We start from the raw sequence: 22451 nt of genomic DNA, 5'->3' as shown, positions 1-22451 counted from the left end.
CACTACAAATAAGCAAATTACATGCTAAGCAAAAAAGGTAGAATAAAAATTATAAAGACAAAATTATTTAAGTTATATTTTAAAAAAACTTATGCATAAAAAAGAAATGGAAGACACAGCATTGTTAAGAGGACTACAAATGGAATTTCTTTTTCCCATTTTCTAAATTTTCTCAAAAGAGCATGTGAATGGGAAGATTTGTCAATATGTTTCACTTCCAACACACTTATTATTCAGACCAAGTTTTGAAGGAACTCTTTTGCCCATATCCTCTCTGGGTATACTGTACTAATATTAAGCTTGAAAATATCATGTCAAATCAGGATGGTTATGTTATTCTGAAACTGTAAACCCGTATAAGAGAAATGATCTGGCAGAGATGCTTATATATATTTGTTGAATTAAGTTTTATTTTAACTCATATCTCTAAAGAGCTGCATTTCTTCATATTCAGTTCAATTTTCATGGACTTCAACCGACCAAATCATTCCTGTCCTAATATTAACAAGGACATTTTGTGACAATATACTTACCATAACAAGGTTTGGGGAAAAGTAGCACTTAAAATATCTCAAGATGTTTACAAAGTTCAAAAGTTAAATATGGAAATTTAAAATTATGAAAAAACTGACTTAAGGAACTTTGGTATCTTTCAGATTTAACTACTCAATTGTTTGCTGATCTGTACTCCTTCCAAAGGGATTCTGTGTTATTTCTACAAACATAAGTTCTTGGGACATGCTGGTTTTAAGGTGAAGTAAATGTGCTTTACAAATATGTGAAAAGATACATGTTAACTTTAGAAAGAATAATGTGAAAAAAAGGTGCCAGGCCACAGTTTTAACTTCAATGTTTTAATATCATGAAATACAACTACAAAACATTGTACGAGTATATTCTGTTCTCTACATGGAGATGGAATAATACATTTGTGTTTTTACCAGAATCTCTACATCCAGCGTTAGCCACTGTACCAACGGCTTTCCACAGGGATTTTCTAGTCTTCCCATGAGGTCTTATCATGAATAAAAAAAGCTCACAAATCTTTTCAACCACTGCAGATTTATATTTAGCTTAACATTTTTGTTCAGCTGCTTTGGAGAACTGTTAAGAAATACAAAATTGCCTTAGCCAAGAGTTTTGAGAGGCTAAAGAATTTTGTTGTTTCACGTTGGCCAAGATCTCCCTTATGTTGACATTGCAAAGACACTGTGTACTTCTATGGGGTAAGAAAAAGCGTCTCAATAGCCCTCTTACTACTTAGGAAGGCCAATTACCAGTTCCTTAAAAGTACAGAATATTATAATAGATAGCTACTGGCTAAGCAGCACTTCATGAAAATCCATTATATAAGACAAATAACAGCAACAGAGAGCCATAAAGCCCCACATGTACTAAAGAAAACAAGTTTGGAAATATTTAAACTAAGTGCTTTTCCTACCTCTAAACTGGTTTAACTACATCAAGTAAGAGTAATATCAGCCAATAAAGAAAAAGTAAACTGTGCTAGTGTCCAGAATTAGGTTCAAGAGTATATCTCACAGTTTTCAGCCATTCCAGCTAAGACTTTGTTTATGACCGACAACAACAACAAAAAGATGAAAGTAGCATTTACTTTGTTGGAAATAAAAAAATTAAAATACTGCTAATTTCACAAAATATTTGAAACTAACTTTGTTTTTATAATAAAATGTTTATCTTGTTTTTTAAAGTTTTAACTACCGCTCTTACTGTTCAAAAAAATCAGTCAAAGTAATGTCAACCTTTAGGGATAAACTTTGGGGTACTTAAAATAACATGTTTTGAAAACTGAACCACATTTTTAATTGCCAGCATTATGCTTTGGTCTTGGTAGAATCATCTTTGTTTCTTCTTTTTACATCCCAATTATAAACCCTGGCCATATCTGCAAGAATTGTCAAAGAAAATGCAAATGCAATTCTAAAGATAACATACGCAATGACTAAGTAAGTATTCACTCACATGTTGAATCAGAAATCGTGCACACAAAATACCGGTAACAGCTAGGATTGTGAGCTATCTTGCTAGAATACCATTTGCTAAGAAAATACTGGAACTAAATTCCACCAATACAAAGTCAAGGCCTCAAGTCAACAACTGTTTAGCATATGTAGCCAACTGAAGCCTTGTACTTGACAAAACATGTCCTTGACACTGTCAACAGTTTTAAAGATAGCTCCTCATCCATGAAATTTCAAAGACTGTTGACACCATATCCTTACAGGCAATATTTAAATTAGTACAATTCAATTATCAATAATTTCATCTCTTACCCCCCCCCTTTGGTTTAATAGGACATTCACTCAATTTATTTTCCTTTCCACAAGCACCACCCTGTGTAGGCCCTCGCATATCAGTGATTTCTTTCATGGACTATGCCTTTGGTGTTGTATCCTAAAGTCACCAGTGTAACTCAGGCCATCTAGATTTTCTCCAATGTTATCCTCTACGAGTTTGACAGCTATTTCCCTGGACTTCTGTGGATCAAATCTCCACATCACGAGTCCCATCCCAGCCCCTGCTCTAGGCCTCCACCAGGCCTGCCTTCTGTCACCCAAGTACTCAGCGGCCGCTGTGTGCCGCGTGCCACATGCCGTGGAGAAAAGAACAGGTGCAGCTCCCACGCTTGCAGTGCTCCCGACCTGGCACAGAAAACCAAGTACTGAGTGCAAAGCGCTAAGTAAGCACAAAGAAACAATAAAACACCCTGAGGATCTGAACAGGTATAGAAATGATCTGATACTTGAACTGTACTAGGAAGGAAACGAAGGAGTAACCCACAGAAACATAAATAGGGGGAAATTGTTCCAGGTGGGAGGAACAAAGTGGAAATGTAAAGGGTGTGGCACATTGGCAGGGGGCAGTGAGGAGAACTGATTGGGGCTACTTGGAACCCAGGTGCACGGGGCGGGGTGGGGGAGGCTGGGGCAGGAAGAGGTCAGGGGCACAAGGTAAGGCGGTATGGGACACTTCACTCAGGGCCTCTGTGCATACCTTTCCTGCAACAGGGAGCCACTGAAGTTCTCTATTGCAACCAGAGGAGCAAAAATAGGATGCGTGACTCAGTAAATTCACACTGGAGATAGTGTGAAGGAGAGATGGGAGAAAAACAGACTATAAAACTACTTAGTCTAGGTTCTGGAAGGCCAAAAGGAGACAATGGACAGAGAGGTTTACAAGGGAAATTTGACAAGAATCTGGTGATTGGTTGGCTCTTGGTGATGAAAGAGGAGTGGAGAGCAACTCCCGAGTTTCTGTCCTGGGGAGTGTGTGGGACCAGTGTCCGCAATAGGAACCAGGAGAGAGAAGTCAGAAAGGAGAGGCACAGATCTGGGTTTCAATACAGCTGCCCCCTCCCTAAGCAGAACACCTGCCTCCACCTCTCTTCTCTGCTCATCTGAACCCTCTACTGCCTTTCAAAACAAACCAAGTTCTAACTTCCCCAAGTCTTCTTTGCACTAATTCCAGCTCATATCTCTTTCCCTAACTTTATATTGCCTTGGCGTGGCATACACGAAATGAACTTATATTTTGCTATGAAATTATGATGTAGCTTTATACATGTTTAGTTCTAACACAGCAAGACTCTGCCGCTCTTTTTTTGCACTGATTCCCTCACCATCCTGTGCCCCATACAGCTTAGCACAGTTGCAGCAACATGGGAGACCCTTAATAAATGCTTGCGGATTAAACTATTCAACTGGCTATGAAGGCATCTTGAAAAAATATTTGAAAGAAAAACGCTTATGCATTTTGCAGTTTCCAAACCTTCACAACTCAGGTCAGATTAACCTATCTACAAACTTATTTCAGTATTAGTTCCAAATATGTTATTTATCACTCTCATAAAATCTGCAACTTCAAATTAGCCCAGGAATAAGGATATTCTTCTCATCAAAGTAATGCAAATAAGAGTGTTGAAAACCATCTTTCTCTTTTCCTCCCTTTGCTTTTAGTTAAAGAAAGGATACTGACTTCTGTGGTAGTAAATTGATCTCGAAGAAAGTCAAGGTCTTCCTCAAGGGAATCAAGATTCTTTGTAGCAGTCGATAAATTCTTTTCCAACAATGCCTGGGCTTCATCAATATCATATTCAAGCATCACATTAGCCTGGAGAGAGAAAGTCACAACAATTACTCAACATTCACACAGTGTCTCACAGGGTCGGCAGGGGTTAGGCCAAATCTAGCTGCCCTTTCTTAGAAGTTTTCTTGGACTCCAGATATTCTCCATTCACTTATGCATTCACACCACAGTGGCAGAGCTGGGTACTCGTGACAGAGACCGTGTGGTCTGCAGAACCAAAATATTTACTCTCTGACCATGGGGCACCTGGGCGGCCCAGTCGGTTGGGCATCCAACTTTGGTTCAGGTCATGATCTCACAGTTTGTAAGTTCGAGCCCCACATCAGGCTCTGTACTGACAGCTTGGAACCTGGAGCCTGCTTCAGATTCTGTGTCTCCCTCTCTCCCTGCCCCTTCTCTGCTCACACTCTGTTTCTATTTCAAAAATAAATAAACATTAAAAACATTTTTTTTAATATTTACTCTCTGACCTTTTACACAAAGTTTATTGATCCCTGGGTTAGAGAATATATTTACATACACTACATCATCGATTCCTCACAAACAACCCTGGTCAGTCAAGTTACCACCTTCTTTACAGCTAAGAAAATGTGGGCTCAAAGAGGTCAGGTTGCCTACACTAATATAGATAGTAAGTAAACAGGAGCATTAAGAGAAAAACCAATGATCAAACATCAAATTCCATCTTTCTACAACCTCCATGATGACAGTAAATTGTATTACATTTGAATCAATTTATTTTCTTACAGTTTATTTAGTTTGAGAGAGGGAGACAGAGGGAGAGAGGGGATTCCAAGCAGGCACCACACTATCAGTGCAGAGCCTGACTCAGGGCTCCATCTCATAAACTGTGAGATTATGACCTGAGCTGAAACCAAGAGTTGGACACTTAACCGACTGAGCCACTCAGGTGCCCCACATTTGAATCAATGTAAATAGCTGTTTCTGGGGCGACTGAGTGGCTCAGTCAGTTAAGTGTCTGACTTTGGCCCAGGTCATGATCTCACATTTTGTGAGTTCGAACCCCGCGTGGGGTCTCTGATGACAGCTCAGAGCCTGGAATCTGTTTCAGATTCTGTGTCTCCCTCCCTCTCTCTGCCTCTCCCCTTCTTGTGCTCTCTCTCTCTAAAATAAATAAACATTAAATTTTAATTTAATTAAAAAAAAGAAAGTTGTTTCTGAGCTTAAGCTTAAGTAATTTAAAAGTTTTCAAATACATATATATTATGTAATTTGATCCAGTAATGGCAAGCTTTTACTGTCCCCTTCCTTTTCTTCAAATATTTTTTAATGATTTTATTTATATTTGAGAGGGGGGCAGGCAGAGAGGAAGACACAGAATCCGAAGCAGGCTCCAGGTTCTAAGCTGTCAGCACAGAGCCTGATGTTGGGTTCGAACTCACGAACAGCAAGATCATGACCTGAGCTGAAGTCGGACGCTTAACCGACTGAACCACCCAGCAGCCCCTATTGTCCCCTTCCTACCTCCAACAGATGTTAGGAGCAAAGACAAAGTGACTGTGTTGAATTCTGAAGCTCTGGTGTTACTGCCTACACTTAGAGATGCGGGCATTCTGGAGGTGGGGAACCAAACCTCCTCCAGCACTGAACTCTTCCCATCACCTGACTTACACTGGGCATTTCCGGAACCACTTCCCTCATCTGACAAATGGAATTTAAAAATTACTCAAAAGATGGTGTAAGGATTAAATCAGACAGACAATATGAAAGTGTCTGGCACAAAGTAGGTGCTACATAAATAAATACTTACTGACTGAATAACCCAATCCGTGACAGTTAGAAAACTGTATACAAATTCGAATAGGACAAAAAAAAATTCAATGGAAGTACATGTCTCTTAAATCCCAGACCCCAATCTCATTCCCGAGTCAACTGACACTGTCTCTTATTACTGTTTAGTTTTCAGAAAATCTCTACACTTTGGAGCTGTACACGTAGCTTGTCACTTTGTATGAGAACCTGCCTGGGGTAATGAGACCTGTGGACAGTTACCTGGCCCATCAGGAATGGCCTGGATGTCTGGTCAGGCGACTGAGAGGAGTAAGGCAGGAAAAATCACAGACAAGGCCTATGAAATTGTCTAAAATTGAAATATATGGTTTAAAAAATGGACTCCATTTTCAAGGTTTTTTAATCATCTTTTCCCCTTAACTTTAGAGAGAACTAATAAACTCTTATGGGGAAGAAACATTTATCGGAGGTTCAACAGTCCTTTCCATTTTACTTCTCTTGCTCTTCCTTCTGTTACATTTAAACGATACAGCACGAGAGGAAGGGGATGAGGGTTTCAGGTAGTTCTGTCTTGCCCAGGAGAGACCCGAGCATATTGTGCAGCTCACCACACTCCTCACCTCAGTCCGTCTCCAGTACAGACCCCTTGAACTCCACCTCTGTTCCTTCCAGGGTCAAAGACAGATGGGCACTTTACCCAGCTCAAACAGTACTGCTATGCCGGGAAAACCATGCTGGTTTACAAATGTAAGCCAAGAAAGCTGTGGCCATTTCGGTTACTTACCCCCAACCACAGACACACTTTATCAGTAGGAGGAACTGAAGCCTTGCAATACAGGTTATCCGCCAGTAAGAATCTAGTCTCCAGTGAGCTGGTGGACTCCTTGGAAAAAAATGACAGTACTGTAAATAGGTCAGTTTAATTAAAAAGGTTATAAAGGAGAGATCACAGATCTGAACCTAAGTCACTGAAAACTGTACCACCACGCCAACTAAGTGTAGTGGCAATAGAAATGAACGCTGGAGCCAGACACCTGCATGTGGGGGGGATGGATTCTGGATCAGCTACTTACTACCTGTGTAAATTGAGCATTTCACTTGACCTCTCTGTGTCTCAGGTTCCTGGTCTGCAAAATTAGGAAAATTGTCCCTACATCTCTGAAGGCTGTAGTAAGCAGACTTTACACAAACACAGACACACACACACAACAGTGCCTGGCACAAAGTAAGTGCTATGCAAGAGTCAGCAATTATTACTTCATCAGTGCTTCATGCCCAACCAACCAGTTTTCTGAAGTTTCTTACAAATTTCACCACATGAGTTTATAGATACAGTGGAATACTACTTGGCAATGGGAAAGAATGAAGTCCTGCCATCTGCAAAAATGTGGATGGAACTGGAAGATATTATGCTGAGTGAAACAAGTCAGAGAAAGACAGATATCATATGTTTTCACTCATATGTGTAATTTGAGAAACTTAACAGAAGACCATGGGGGAAGGGAAGGGGAAAAATAGTTTCAAACAGAGAGGGAGGCAAACCATAAGAGACTCTTGAATACAGAGAAAAAACTGAGGGTTGATGGGGGTAGGGGTGAGGAAGAGGGGTAAATGGATGATGGGCACTGAGGAGGGCACTTGTTGAGATGAGCACTGGGTGTTGTATGTAAGTGATGAATCATGGGAATCTACTCCCGAAGCCAAAAGCACACTATCTATACTGTAGGTCAGCTAACTTGACAATAAATGATATTAAAAAAAACTTCACCACATAAAATAATGTATTAGAAATACAGTTATCCTGTCAAATAATAAATCATATACATATACACCTACATATAATCTATTAAATATAATATGCTTATAAAATTTAATCTTTATAGCCTCTAATGAATATGGGATTAAGACTCAGCACATTTTCAAATCCAGTTCTGCCAATAACCAGCTATGTGACATTGGTCAAGTGTAACCTCTCTGTAATGGTCCCCTCAACTGTGAAATGAGAACCCAAAACATAATTTCTAAGATTCTTTGCAGATCTGTAAATCTTGGACTCACTCCTTATTCTTAGGGAGAACAACAACAACAAAAACCCTTAGATGCTGTTACCTCAAAATAAGGTATTTTCTTTTTGTATCGAAAATAATTTTGGGGTACCTGGGTGGCTCAGTTGGTTAAGTGTCTGACTTTGGCTAAGGTTGCAATCTCACAGTTTGTGGGTTCAAGCCCTGCGTTGGGTTCTGTGCTGGCAGCTCAGAGGCTGGAGCCTGCTTCAGATTCTGCATCTCCCTATCTCTCTGCCCTCCCTCCCATTCGTGCTCTCTCTGTCTCTCTCAAAAATAAACAAACATTTAAAAAATTTAAAAAAGAAAATAATTTCAAATTGCATTTAAGTTTTATAAATACTCCATATAAGTAAAATAATCCAAGATGTGTAGACCCTAAAATTAAAGCTGACTTGGAAAAACAAGCCACAAAGCCACATTTATCACAGAAGCACACTGCACAATACATAAGAATCAAGGCGGCAGACTGGATCTACCAGCACATTCAAATACCAGTAACCAAGGAGTCAAGGAAGATGAATTTCTGCTGAAGTATTCTGGTTCATTCACATTTATAAACAAAAATGCACTTACTTTTTTCTTCTGCATGTATTTTAGAATTTCTAATGTCTGCTTAATTTCAGGAATCTGACCTTTCAGCCTGTGAATAAGAAAAAGGTTGACTTAGTGTTCTGCAGGCAAGAAAAACCCTAGGACACAGTCTTACTGGCTTTGCATTTTCTATCGATATCTTTTTGAGGACTGCTAAAACCATCCATTTGTCAAAACCCACAGAATATACAACACAACAGTGAACCCTAAGGTAAACTAGGGAGTTTAGTTAATAAAAATATATTATTATTATGTATTGGTTCATCATTCATTTATTTTTTAAGTTAGGCTCTATGCCAAAAGTGGGGCTCGAATTCACGACCCCTAGAGCAAGAACCACATGCTCTACAGACTGAGCCAGCCAGGAGCCCCTTGACTCATCAATTGTAGTCAATGTCCCACTCTGGTGGAGGCTGTTGAGCTGTTGAGAATGGGGGATGTTCTGCATGTTTGGGGAGGCACAGAGTGTATGGGAAACCTCTGTACCTTCTGTTCAACTGTGCTACGGAGATGTGCTCCATAAGTGCTCTAAAAATGAACATCTATTAAAAATTAATCTTAAAAAACGAAACTACTAGCAACTGTCCCAAGTGACATCAATGTCACTGACAAGAAAATAAGAGATAAAAATATGCTGAAAACACTCAAAGTTACTTAGAAGAAAGAATGAAACATTTTTTATTTTGTTGGCACTGAAGGTTAGCTCTTTTCTGTGATGATTAGAGGCTGCCCCAGGTCATAAAATGTTTTGCATGGAAAAATGTGCAAATGTGGGGTCCCTGTCAAATCACAATGGAATCTGCAACAAAACAAACTAAGGATACAGAAACAAAGCTGTGGTTCTTTCAGAATGCATTTAACTAAACGTGACTGGAGATTGGTATGTAAACAAAATTTAAATGTGATGATGAAAATGTACTTATTATAGAAGTGTTGAATCACTATATTGTACACCTGAAGCCAATATAACACTGTATGTTAACTACACTGGAATTTAAATGAAAATTTGATAAACAAAGAAAATATACTTATTATATAAAGGAAGTCACAGCATGCATGAAGAGCAGCAGGGAAAACTTTATTTTACCCTGTGCTACTGACCTGGCAAGAAGTGTGGTAGAAGAGCTTGCTACTTAAAAAAAACAGTATCGATACCATAATGTCTTTTTTTAAACATTTATTCATTCTTGACAGAGACAGAGCGTGAGCAGGGGAGGGGCAGAGAGAGAGGGAGACACAGAATCCGAAGCAGGCTCCAGGCTCTGAGCTGTCAGCACAGAGCCCGACATGGGGCTCGAACTCACAGACTGCGAGATCATGACCTGAGCTGAAGTTGGACACTTAACCAAATGAGCCACCCAGACATCTAATACCATACTGTCTTGATGACTACAGCTTTATAATACAGCTTAAAGTCTGGGATTGTGATGCCCCCAGCTTTGCTTGTCTTTGCCCACATTACTTTGGCTATTTGGGGTCTTTTCTGGTTCCATACAAATTTTAGGATTGTTAGCTCTGTGAAGAATGCTGGTGTCATTTTGATAGGGATTGCACTCACCGAATGTGTAGATTGCTTTTTGGAAATAAAGTCCAGTGAATAATCTAGAAACACATACTTAGCATTTATGTTTTTTACTTAGTTTGAAGGATAATACTTTGTGAACTCTTTACAAATTCAATATGGATGTTGTAGATCTTCCAATTTTGCTTACTTTTGTATTCTGTGTTGATATAGGTAAATGTTAAGGAGCTATATTTGTAAAATATCTGATACACATACAACATAAGAAGAATGTTCAGATAAAGATTTTTTGGTCATGCCAATGATTTCTAGCATATATTTTTGTATGTAAAAATATTACATGTTATACATAAATTATGGACCATATATAAATCAATCAGCTGCAGCCCCAGGCAACTTAGGTACCTCATCACCCCTCCCCAGTCTGCTCCATCCCAAGAGATAGCAGCTCTCCTGAACCATATGCCTACAGCTCCTTTTTCTCTTTTTCAAGAGTTTCATCACATTTACGTACATCCCCAAATAATATATTCTTTGCAGGTTTCTTGGCTTAATACAATCTCGTGTTATATGTGGTTTTCTTGGGTTTGCTTTTTTAACTCAGTTAGGTTCCTAAGACTTGTTCATTCATTTTCAGCTGTGTAACATTAAATTCTGAATATAGCACATCTTCTTTATCTACTCTCTTGCCAGTGGACAGTTGGGTCAGTTCTACGTCATTGTTATTATATGAACAACAGAAATCTCTAAGTTCTAGGAATGGGTAGCGGAGTGAGAAGGGAGATGGAGGCTTAGAAGGGAAGCAAACCAAATCTTCAAAAGGGGAGTACAGCTAAAGGAGAACTTTCTAGGTGTTTTCTCCTCCATCTAAATTGCTCTGGGTGAATCACCTTACCTACTCTGTCATTGCTACGGGGTGGAAAAAGAGTAGAACTGACCAGAAGCAGAGAGATCAGGCTGAGGAGCTGAAAAGACAAATACTGGTCCACAGTCATCCCCTTCCCCTCACTCCTACTCCCAGGAGTGATGACACCAAAGACAGCCAAGGGCGGAGGAACTAAAAGAATCCTCAGAGACCAAGTCACCTGGTTGGGGAGAAGGGACATTTGTCCAATGGTGGTGTCCTAGACTATAACACTAACAGCATTCTTCCTACCCCTACTCACCAGGAGGGGCTTAAATTACTCCCACCTCCACATTACTCCATGACTGGCCAAAGTAACTGGTATCCCTGAGGGAATGTGAGCTGATGGGGAAAAGAAATGATAATCTGATAAACACAACTACAATAAAAAAAGACAATTAAATTCAACAATGTCCATCAGATGAAACAAAATGAAATACTAAAAGATTAGATTATCAAAAGTATTTAAAAATACCTCAGAGAGCAAAAAAAGAATTATTGGTAATATGAAGAAGAAACAAGTAGCTATAAGAAGAACCAACCAGAATGACTAGGTATAAAACATAATGGCTCAAATAAGGAACTCATGGACATCCATCTAATCGCCAAAAGTCAAATTACCAAAGTCAGAAGAGAGGAAATAATAGAGAAATGGAAGGCAGAATTAGAAGCATCAACATCTATATTGACAGGAATCCCAAAAGGAGAAAAAAATTAACAGAAAAAAATGCAAAAAATGATAATCACAAAATTTCCGGTTAAAGAACAATAAAAGGCATACAATTCAGGTGTTAGAGAGGAGATTACCACAAGAGAATTATGAAATACTAAAGAACTTCTATACTGAAGGTGAAGTTAAAGACAAATGACAGGCTGCAAGGAACCATTTACAGCATATGTAAAGACAGAGGTTAGTATGCAAACTACTACATAGAGCCATCTGCTGCAAAACAACTCAATCGTGCACAAAAAAATCGTTTTTGTTGCATAGCTGATATCAGAGGTGAGGGAAGTTCCAGAAAAAAATTAAAGGGTAAAAAACTGGAAAAGGCTTTGGGTTGAGCAGTGAGACCTACAGAAAAGTAAGCATCATGAGCCAGGTGCCACTGTGGGCTGCAGACCTAAGCCTGCCCTCCACCCCCCACCCAGCAGCTCAGTGGGGGAGCTCGCATATTAAGTGCCAGAACAGGAACAGGCTTGTATACAATAAGCACTCCTGGCAAAAGCAAAATCCTCTATGGATAAAGGCAAACCACACAGCTATATCCATACTAAAAGAAAGCAGACATACAGCTCGGTAAGAAAGACAAAAGATAGCCACACACAAATTCCAGTGAATTAAAACAAAAGAGATGATGATATCAAAAGTACCCAAAAAGAAAAATTAGTTTATCTAAAAAGAAAGGCTAGGTTTAAAACAATAACCTTATGTTGTTTCCATGGTACACCCTTCAATAGAAATAATAAACAGGTAGACAATGAAGAGACAGAAGAGATTCATCAAGAAAATGTTACCCGAAAAAAGCTGGAACAGCTGTAAGCATTCAACAAAACAGACCTGAAACAATAAGCATTATTTTATATAGGGTTAAGTTCACCAAAACATAGTAATTCTCAAACTGCATGTGCCTGATAATGTAGACTAAAAAGGTTTTAAAAAGGGATACAAATTGCCCCAGGTTCAGAGGGGAGACCGGCCCTCCCACCTGTAACCGTCCCAACAGCCAGAGAAAACACACACCCTGTTAGCTGGAAGGCAGCGGAGAGCCACTGAGGGTGGCAGGGACCACAGGGGTGACCCCTGCGAGGGAAGCAACTTGGAAGTGAGCTGATCTCCTGCAGCTACTTTACCACATAATAGGTAGGGGATGCTTCTTTATAGAAGTATACCAGCTTATTAATAAATTTAAAAATAACTGAACTAGAACATCATTTTGCAACTCACAACGAATGGATCCAGCATGGAGTATCATAAAAAGAGACAACTAGATACTATCTACCTCTTAATGGAAAAACGTTACACAAACCTATGAAGCAGTACTGTCAAAAAACCACAAAAACCCTGAATACAATTAAGACCATAGATCGATCCAACTACCAATTTATAGTATTGAGAGGACAAAGAAACATGCTAGAAAGTTTCACAACTGCTTCAAAATTTAGCAATATACTTCTGAATAACCCATGGATTATAAAGATCTAAATGTGAAAAGATAAAACAATAAAACTTAAAGAATAAAACATGAAGAGGATATCTTCATGAACCTGGGATAGGAAAGTATTGCTTAAATAGGATACAAAAAAGCACTGACTAGTAAGGAAAAAGATTGTTAAACTGCACAACATTACAATTAAATAGTGCTGAGTCAAATACTATGTCCACAGTATATCCACTAAAAAAAGAAATTGAAAGCCTACCACACACCATACATAAATTTCTAGATTAAGACGTTAAACGTGAAAAGCAAAATTTTAAAACTTTTATAAGAAAACATAGAAGTTTGTCTTTTTAAACACAAATATAAGGATAGGATTTCTTAAACAAGACACAAAAAAATATTAAGGGAAATTTTAATCGAAAACATTTAAATTAAGAACTACTCATCAGAAGAAACCATAAGAAAAAAGACAAATCACAAAAGGAAGAAAAATTTCTCACCCATATAACTTAAAAGGATTAGTATCCAATATACAGTTGACCTTTGACAATGCAGGGTTGACAAAATTCCCCCAAACGGTCAAAAATCCATGTATAGGGGTGCCTGGGTGGCTCAGTTGGTTAAGCATCTGACTATTGATTTTGGCTCAGGTCATGATCTCATGGTTCGTGGGATTGAGTCCCGAGTCAGTCTTCTGTGCTGATAGCACAGAGCCTGCTTGGGATTCAGTCTCTCCTTCTCTCTGCCCCTCCCCTGCTTATGCTCCTTCTCTGTCTCTCTCAAAATGAATAAATAAACTTAAAAAAAAACAAGAACACATATATTTTTAAAAATCCACACATAACTTTTGACTCCCTCAAAAACTTAACTACTAATAGCCTGTAGACTGGAAGCCTTACTGATAACATAAAAAGTCAATAAACATGTATTTTATATAATATGTGATATGTATTATAGACTGTATTCTTACAGTAATACCTGACGTTTTCTTATTTTTTTCCAGTATTTCAAGGCTACGTGGTTCATCTGTGAGTTTTTTTCAAAAGGTCACACATCCTCAAAAAATTTTTATAGATGTATGTGTATATATATATATATATGCACATATATATATATATACACACACATATATCATACACATAAACAAACACACACCCTCTTACTCCATTTTCTATTTCCTTTGCATTTATTGCCTTCTAACCTACTGTATACTCTAGTTCTGTTTTCTGGTTGGAATGCCAGCTCCATGAGGACACAAATTCTTACCTGTTTTGTTCACTGATATATACTAAGTATTTAGGATGGTGCCACATATCAGGTGCACAATAAATACTAATTCTATTGAACTGTGTGTTTACTATCTACATTCCACTAGACTGCAACATCTCCAAGGGCAGGGACTGTCTGTTTTGTTAACTGATATACCCCAAATGTACCTAATTAGGAAGACTGCAGGTGCACACTGCAATTTTTATCCCTCACATTCAGACCTAGAGCATATATAAACCTGGAGTGAGTACCCTACTATACCACACAGTACTAGAGTTAGCAATATAACTTTGATACACAAATTTCCTCCTCAGTCCCAGGGCTTGATCCTGAGGCCCATTTTCTTCTCTATCTATGACCTCCCTGTGGGTGACCTGAAATCCAATGGCTTTATTCTTCTTTTTAAATTTAAAATAAACTTTATTACAAAATCGGTATGTGAGAGGCGCCTGGGTGGCTCAGTCCATTAAGCATCCGACTCTTGGTTTCAGCTCAGGTCATGATCCCAGAGTTGTGGGATTGAGCCCTGCATTGGGCTCCATGCTGACAGCGCAGAGTCTACTTGGGATTCTCTCTCACTCCCTCGCTCTCTACCCTTCCCTCACTCACGCTACCTCTCTCTCTCTCTCTCAAAAATAAACTTTAAAAAAGCAGCATATGAATATTGTAGAAATTTAACAATACAGATGACCAAATTTCTAAAAATGCCATATTCCCACCACCCAAAGATTATCACTGCTAATACACCATTAGTGTACTTCCAAATATTTGTGTACATATACAATTTTTTTCCAAAATGAGAGCATACCATAGTGTTTTCTATCCTGCCTTTTTCTGCTAACATTCTCTATCTGTTCATGTCAATAACTTCTCATCTTATTTAATACCCAGCCCATATTCAAATTACCGTCACCAAAATCAAATGAGAAAATGTCTAAAGAAACTTTTGCACTTTAAGATAAATGGCACCTTATGCCCAGGTGACCCTCTTTCCTTTAGTCTGCCTCCAAAACTCATACCCAGCCTTCAGAATTCTACAGAGCCATATGCTCTTCTTGGAAGCTTCCCCTGAACCTCCTTGCCCCCCTCCAGATCACACCTCTCCCTTGCTAACTTATTCCTTTGCACCGAAGTATCTTGACTGCTATACTTTATGTACTTATCTTATTTACATATCTATCATGCCACTAGACTGTGTCCCTGTTGAGAGCAGATACTGGACCTGATTTCACCCAAACAGGATCTGGCACCTAGTCGGAATTCCATAAATATTTAACTGACAGAAGAATGCTGCGTTTGTGCACAGCAGATATCCGCAAATATTTACTACAGTGAACTGACTTTATAAGCTACTATAAAAATACAGGGAAATAAATAAGTAAAAGCAAGGATCCATTTGTCCTATGCCTATTAGTTATGAAATTTCAGGAAAATCATAACCTCTATGCATCTCTCATCTCATCAGAAAAATAAGGATGAACTAGAGATTTAAGATGTTATGACCCTAGGTGCTTTGGAATAAGGTCTTCAATATTCATTCTATTATGTTTTCAAAACCATCTTTAGACTAATAACACCAAGTACTGGCAAGGATGTGAAACAATTGGAACTCCCATACATTGCTGGTGGGAGTGAAATGTGGTATAGCCACCTTGGAGAACTTTTGGCAGTTTCCTCATAAAATTGAACATTATACTTACAGGTCAGCAATTCTAACCTTAGGTACTCAGAAGAAGAAAACATACACATGCACAAAGACTTCAAACGCAATGGGGAAACAACCTAAATGTCCATTGGCAGGCAAATAGATAAAAATAGATAAAAACTGGATGGAACTAGAGGGTATCATGCTAAGCTAAATTAGTCAGAGAAAGACAAATATATGACTTCACTCATATGAGGACTTTACGATATAAAACACATTAACATAAGGGACTCTTAAATATGGAGAACAAACTGAGGGTTGCTGGAGGGGTTGTGGGTTGGGGGTGGGCTAAATGGGCAAGGGGCATGAAGGAAGACCCTTGGGATGAGCACTGGGTGTTATACATAGGGGATGAATTACTGGAATGTACTTCTGAAATCATTATTGCACTATATGCTAACTAACTTGGATGTAAACTTAAAAGATAGATAGATAGGGGTGCCTGGGTGGCGCAGTCGGTTAAGCGTCCGACTTCAGCCAGGTCACGATCTCGCGGTCCATGAGTTCGAGCCCCGCGTCAGGCTCTGGGCTGATGGCTCAGAGCCTGGAGCCTGTTTCCGATTCTGTGTCTCCCTCTCTCTCTGCCCCTCCCCCGTTCATGCTCTGTCTCTCTCTGTCCCAAAAATAAATAAAACGTTGAAAAAAAAAATTAAAAAAAAATAAAAGATAGATAGATAGATACAACTCAGGCAACAACAGATGTTGGTGAGGATGCAGAGAAAGAGCATCTCTTTTGCAATGCTGGTGGGAATGCAAACTGGTACAGCCCCTCTGGAAACAGTATGGAGGTTCCTCAAACAATTAAAAATAGAACTACCCTTAACCCAGCAATTGTACTACTAGGTATTTATCCAAGGGATCCAAGTATGCTGTTGAGGGGACACATGCACCCCCATGTTTATAGCAGCACTATGAACAATAGCCAAAGTATGGAAAGAGCCCAAATGTCCATTGATGGATGAATGGATAAAGAAGATGTGGTATATAGATACAATGGAGTATTACTCAGCCATCAAAAAGAATGGAATCTTGCCATTTGCAACTACGTGGATGGAACTGGAAGGTATGATGCTAAGTGAAATTACAGAAAGACAAATATCATATGACTTCACTCATATGAGGACTTTAAGATACAAAACAGATGAACATAAGAGAAGAGAAGCAAATTTAACATAAAAACAGGGAGGAGGGCAAAACATAAGAGACTGTTAAATATGGAGAATAAACAGAGGGTTGCCTGAGGGGCTGCGGGGAGATGGGCTAAATGGGTAAGGGGCATTAAGGAATCTACTCCTGAAATCACTGTTGCACTATATACTAACTTGGATATAAATTAAAAAATAAATAGCACATCACATAGAAAAAAAATAGATAAAAATTGTGGTACATACATACAATGGAACAAGATTCAGCAGTAAGAAGAAATTAACCCACTGACACACACAAAACCATGGATGACTCTTAAAAGCATTATATGAAGTGTAAAAATCCTGACATAAAATAGTAGTTACTACATGCTTTCGTTTATATGAAGTTCACAAACAGACAAAACAAATTTATGGTGAAAACAATCAGAACAGTGGTCAGCTCTGGGAGTGGGCAGGACTGGCCAGAAAGGGGCAGGAGGGAACTTCCTACAGTGATAGGAATGTTCTACATATTGATCTGGGCAATGGTTACAGAAGTGGATCCATCTGTGAAAATTCATCAAACTAAAATTCAAGATCTGACCTTTTTTTTTGAGAGAGAGAGAGAGAGCGTGCGCGCATGTGAGCAGTAGAGGGAGAAAGACAAAATCTTGAGCAGGCTCCACACCCAGTGCGGAGCCCGAGTGGGGCTCGATCTCACAACCTAAGATCATGACCTGAGCTGAAATCAAGAGTCAGATGCTTAACTGACTGAGCCATCCAGGCACCCCTGGACATTTCATTATATGTAAATTATGCCTTAATTCTTAAAAAGTTTAAGCCATACAAGATTAACCAAAAAGAAAAAAAAAACCTCTTGTAAATTTTTACACTTACCTCCTTTTCTTTTGAGCAAGATTGAGCTCCATAAACTTATACTTCTGGTACTGTTCATCCAGCTTCTTCAGTACTATATCTGCAGTCTCATTCCCAGGCTGTTTCATGAAGGAATCCACATCTTCCTTTATTATCAAAAATAACACATGACAAATTTTAGAATTTATACCTCTAAGCTGATTTTTGAGTGCTTCAACTTTATCTTTAAAACATAAAAGAAAAAAAAGAAGCTTGTATTTCCTTTCTCCAAAGGCTTGTTTTTAACAAAAAAGTAGTTATAAAAAGCATTTCAGACATCGCACATACATTATGTATCCAATTTATTCTTCCTCCGCTTCCTTTTTATTTATATATATGGAAAGAAAGATGACCTTACCTGCTTTATGCACCCCCAGGTGGCCCTAGTAATGAAATGAAAATGGTAATGAAAATTACCAACAAACACATTGCCTAGTCACATGCCCCAGCCACAAAACAACTCAGATTGTATGCCAAAATTATCGACTAAGTTTTTTTTTAATGTAGGCTCCATGTCCAACATGGGGCTTGAACTCATGACCCTGAGACCAAGACTCACATGCTCTACCAACTGAGCCAGCCAGGTGCCCCTCGACTAAAATTTTTAATTCAACAAGTTCTGCCACTGAAATCATGTTAAATATGGTCATTTGGTTCCCAAAGCAAGCCACAAATACCTCCTTAAGTATCAACTGGTCAAAATAAAATAAACCTGAAAGGCAAACAGAACAATCTTTTGTAACAGGAATAATTACGCAAAAAAAAGTAGTCAAACTGAATAGCATTTTTTAAAACGTATACTACATCCTGGTCCTTAAAGAAAAGCTAGTTAATTAAATAAGGATCAAGAACTAGATGAAAATATATGGAAGCTTTAAGCCAATCCTACTAGAGCTTTCCAGCACTTAAAAGAACGTTTTTCCTTCACTGTACGTTAAATTCGACTACCTTATGGTTTCTGCAATCTCTAGATCATTACTCTTATCCATGCTTACTAGCTATAAGGGAATATTTCAGCTAAAGCAAGACAAGAAGCAAATGAAAGAGAAACACAGCAAGGGAGTGAACCATGAGGCCATCAAAATTATCAGTCTAACACAGCAAAAGAAACTGAAAAGGTGAGGCTGGGGGCAATGGCTGAACTCTGCATGTAAAATGGAGACACATCTTCCTAGAAGGGTCACTGCAGGAAAGAGATCTAAATTAAAGTTTCTAGCACATGGTAAACATTACTAGGAGCTTAGAGTCTAGCAAGGAGAATTAACTGTAGCAGCACAGCATTGTGGCTACAACACAGGGCCTGCCTGGTTTGAATCCTGGCTTCACCACATACTAGATGTGTTCACTTCGGGGAAGCTACTGAACCTCTCTCTTTGCCTCAACTTTCTCATCTGTAAAATGAGAATACCTTTTCCTCACAGGGGATTAAATGAGTTAGCATATGTCAAATGCTTAGAAGAATACATGACAGGTAATAAGTGCTCAACAAACATTAGCTATGTGTATAATACAATCAGCTGAGGGAACTGATGAAAGTGCCAAGCATTCTGTCTTGGGGTAGTGGTAGTGCTCAAGCAAAACTACAGAGAGGTCCTATCTGAACTAGATGTTGAGAGATTAAGAGGTCAGCCACTAGGCAAAGGGGAAAGAGACAATTCCAGCAAAGAAAACAAACTACTGCACCAGTGGGAATGGAGAAAAGGATGAGGTCTTTTAACCAAGACAGTATACTACCTCCTATCATCAAAGAAACTAATACATATTCAGCATCTACTTGGAATACTGAAAGTACATATTGCTTCCCACGGCAACTAAGCATTGTTATCCCTATTACACTTAAAGCCACTGGGGCTCAAAGCGGTAAAATAATATGCTCAACATGAGGCAGTAATTGGGAAGTCCAGGCAGGATTCAAACCCTGGTCTGTTTAGAAGCCAATGTTCTTTCTACAGTACATGTTATTCAAATAATACATAAAAATTAGGCTGCTTATATATTATATTAGATTGCAGATATATTATGTCATACTGGTAGAAAGTTAAAGGTCTAGAAAAAATAACCCATAGCAGTTTTAGGGGGAAATGGCATTTTAAGATAAGACTTTATAAAGTGTCAGATAAAGTGTATCCTCTGGAATTAGATTTTTGAAGTCACCTCTTGCTGAGGACCAAGAATGCAGTGTTCAAGGCACTGTGGAAATTGAATTCAACGTCTAGTTATAAGATTATACTACGTGTCAGGCGCTGTGCTAGGACTAGGAGAAATGACACTGAGCCAAGATGACCACCTCACTTTCCTCCCACTGGCAGAGCAGAATGTATAAATAGTGGCTCTGGTGCTCCACAGACTGCCCAAGTTCAAATCCTCAGTCACCTGCTTACGCACTATGACTTGGGGCAAGTTACTTAAGTACCCCAGTTTCATCATCTACAAAATGGAAATGATAATCATACTCGCCCCCCAGAGTTCTGTAAAAGCATCAGGAAAGCGCCTGGCAGTCAACAAATTTTGTCTCTTGTTACCATTAGTTGGGAAATGAATGGAAAGAAATAAATGGTACAAAATAATAACAAAAGAAAACAACTACAAAATTGAATCACCAAATGCAACTATGCAATAGAGTGTATATAAAAGTGGTCTAAATAAAGAATAAATTGGGTCCATCGAACGATGTACGATATCATTAACAAAGAGGTGGACATACGGCAATATAGGTACAACCCAAAAGGTCGAGAACACTTCATTAAGACTTTACAGCAGCTCAGTCAGAAGTGAGTGAGGAAAGACGGAGGATACTGGGCTGAAGGCCAGTCGGGTTCTCTCTCACTCAGTTTTCAAAAACCATTTCTAGAGCAGCCTTATGGAAGAACAGTGTTGAAAGCATCTAGTTGCTTCTCTCTGGTTGGACTTCCGTTGAACTCCCTGTTCTGTGAAGCCTCCAAATTGCATTCCCTGCCTCCTCTCTCAACTCCACACCGTTAATTCTCTTCCAGCGTTAGAATGACGTACCTAAAACCAAATATGACCACATCGTGCCTTTCCGTAGACACTTTCTAACAATAGCCCGGTGCCTACTGCACACAGCCTCGATTCCTTAGGACACACGAGGCCTTCGCACTCGGCCTCCACGCTACTTTCCCATCGGTGTCTCCTTCCACTCCGGCCAGGCGGCAGGCCACTGCGCCCCTTCAACGCACCGGTAAATTTCCTACTGTCACACCTGGGCACCAGCTGTTCTGCCTACTCATTGTACCCTAAGTCACCAAAACCGCCGGTCGCTCCAGCCTGCAGGCTGAGTCTCTCTCCGGCTTCTCGCCGCCTCCCCCTTTCCCTTTCCCAGCAGCAGAGGGTGAACACCGGCACCCGGGGGGGGCGGCCCCTCAGACCGCCCCGCCCCACAGGCCTCACGCCCGGCGCCCCCTTCCCTTCACCGACCGCGTTTCCCCGGGCGGGTCCCGGCACAGTTCAGCGCGTCTAGGCGCCGAGGGGACAGCGGACGAAGGGCTCCCCCAGGTCCATCACCTCCACTCCTTCCCCCGTAGTCAAAGCCGGACTGGAGGCGAGAAAGGAAGGGGTTGCCCGCGGGGCCTACGCCAAGATCCTGAGGACCAGCGTGCCTCTTACCACAAACACGGCCTCAGGAATCCCCAGGTGGAGCCGCCGGCCGTTCCCTGCGGCCACTTCTCCTAATCCACAACTGTCCTTAGCGGCCGCCATCTTGGGAAAGCGAGCGCGCGACTAGCCGCCTCTCGAGCCGCCAACCGCCGGTGGCCCCTGATTGGCTCGCTCACAGCTGCAGGCCCGCCCCACTCTTGTGAATCTGCGCGTTCATAGGCGCGCAGGAAGTAGCCCCTCCTTCTCTCGGAGGAGGAGGTGCCCAACCTATGGGTACCGATTGGCTGCGAGCAGGTGAGTGACAAGTGACGAAGTGTCGCGAGGGAGATGCCGGCTTTGCGGGAAGAACCAATGCGGACTCCGGGAAAGAGGGGTACAGGGGATTCTGTGGGTGGGAGGACTCGAGGGCCCTTGGAATCAGAGGTCCAACTGGAACGCCAGTACCGCGCCAAAACGGGCAGCACCCTCCAGAATGGTCTTTGAAGCGACTCGATCCCCCTCTCAGCTTCAAGGTGAACCAGGGACTAGACGCCATCGGGGAGCCTTGGTCTCGGTGCCTTTCTGGTCCCACCATCCCAGCGAGCTTCCTGGCCCTCAGAGGGGACTGGTTTTGTGCCTGCTTCGGTATGGAGCCGTTGGCCCGCTTTTAATAAATACCCAGCCCATTGCACCAACCTTTCCCAAAAGCCACCTTTGATCACAATCTTGCCACCCCAACT

General features: G+C 40.2%; 1 protein-coding gene across 1 annotated transcript; it reads right to left on the bottom strand.

The window, feature by feature from the left end:
• Positions 1–838: 838 nt before the first annotated feature.
• On the bottom strand, positions 839–21895 carry VBP1 (VHL binding protein 1). Its single transcript, XM_004001058.5, has 6 exons — positions 21742–21895; positions 18100–18224; positions 8499–8565; positions 6644–6742; positions 3993–4131; positions 839–1906 (listed from the first exon to the last, which is right to left on the bottom strand). The coding sequence occupies exons 1-6, from the start codon at positions 21832–21834 to the stop codon at positions 1836–1838; spliced, it is 594 nt and encodes a 197-aa protein (XP_004001107.1). The 5' UTR covers positions 21835–21895; the 3' UTR covers positions 839–1835.
• Between the last annotated feature and the right edge of the window lie 556 nt (positions 21896–22451).

Source organism: Felis catus, chromosome X (genome assembly GCF_018350175.1).
Source record: "Felis catus isolate Fca126 chromosome X, F.catus_Fca126_mat1.0, whole genome shotgun sequence".
NCBI classification, from domain to species: Eukaryota; Metazoa; Chordata; class Mammalia; order Carnivora; family Felidae; genus Felis; species Felis catus.
This window is presented reverse-complemented; position numbering and strand designations above follow the sequence as displayed.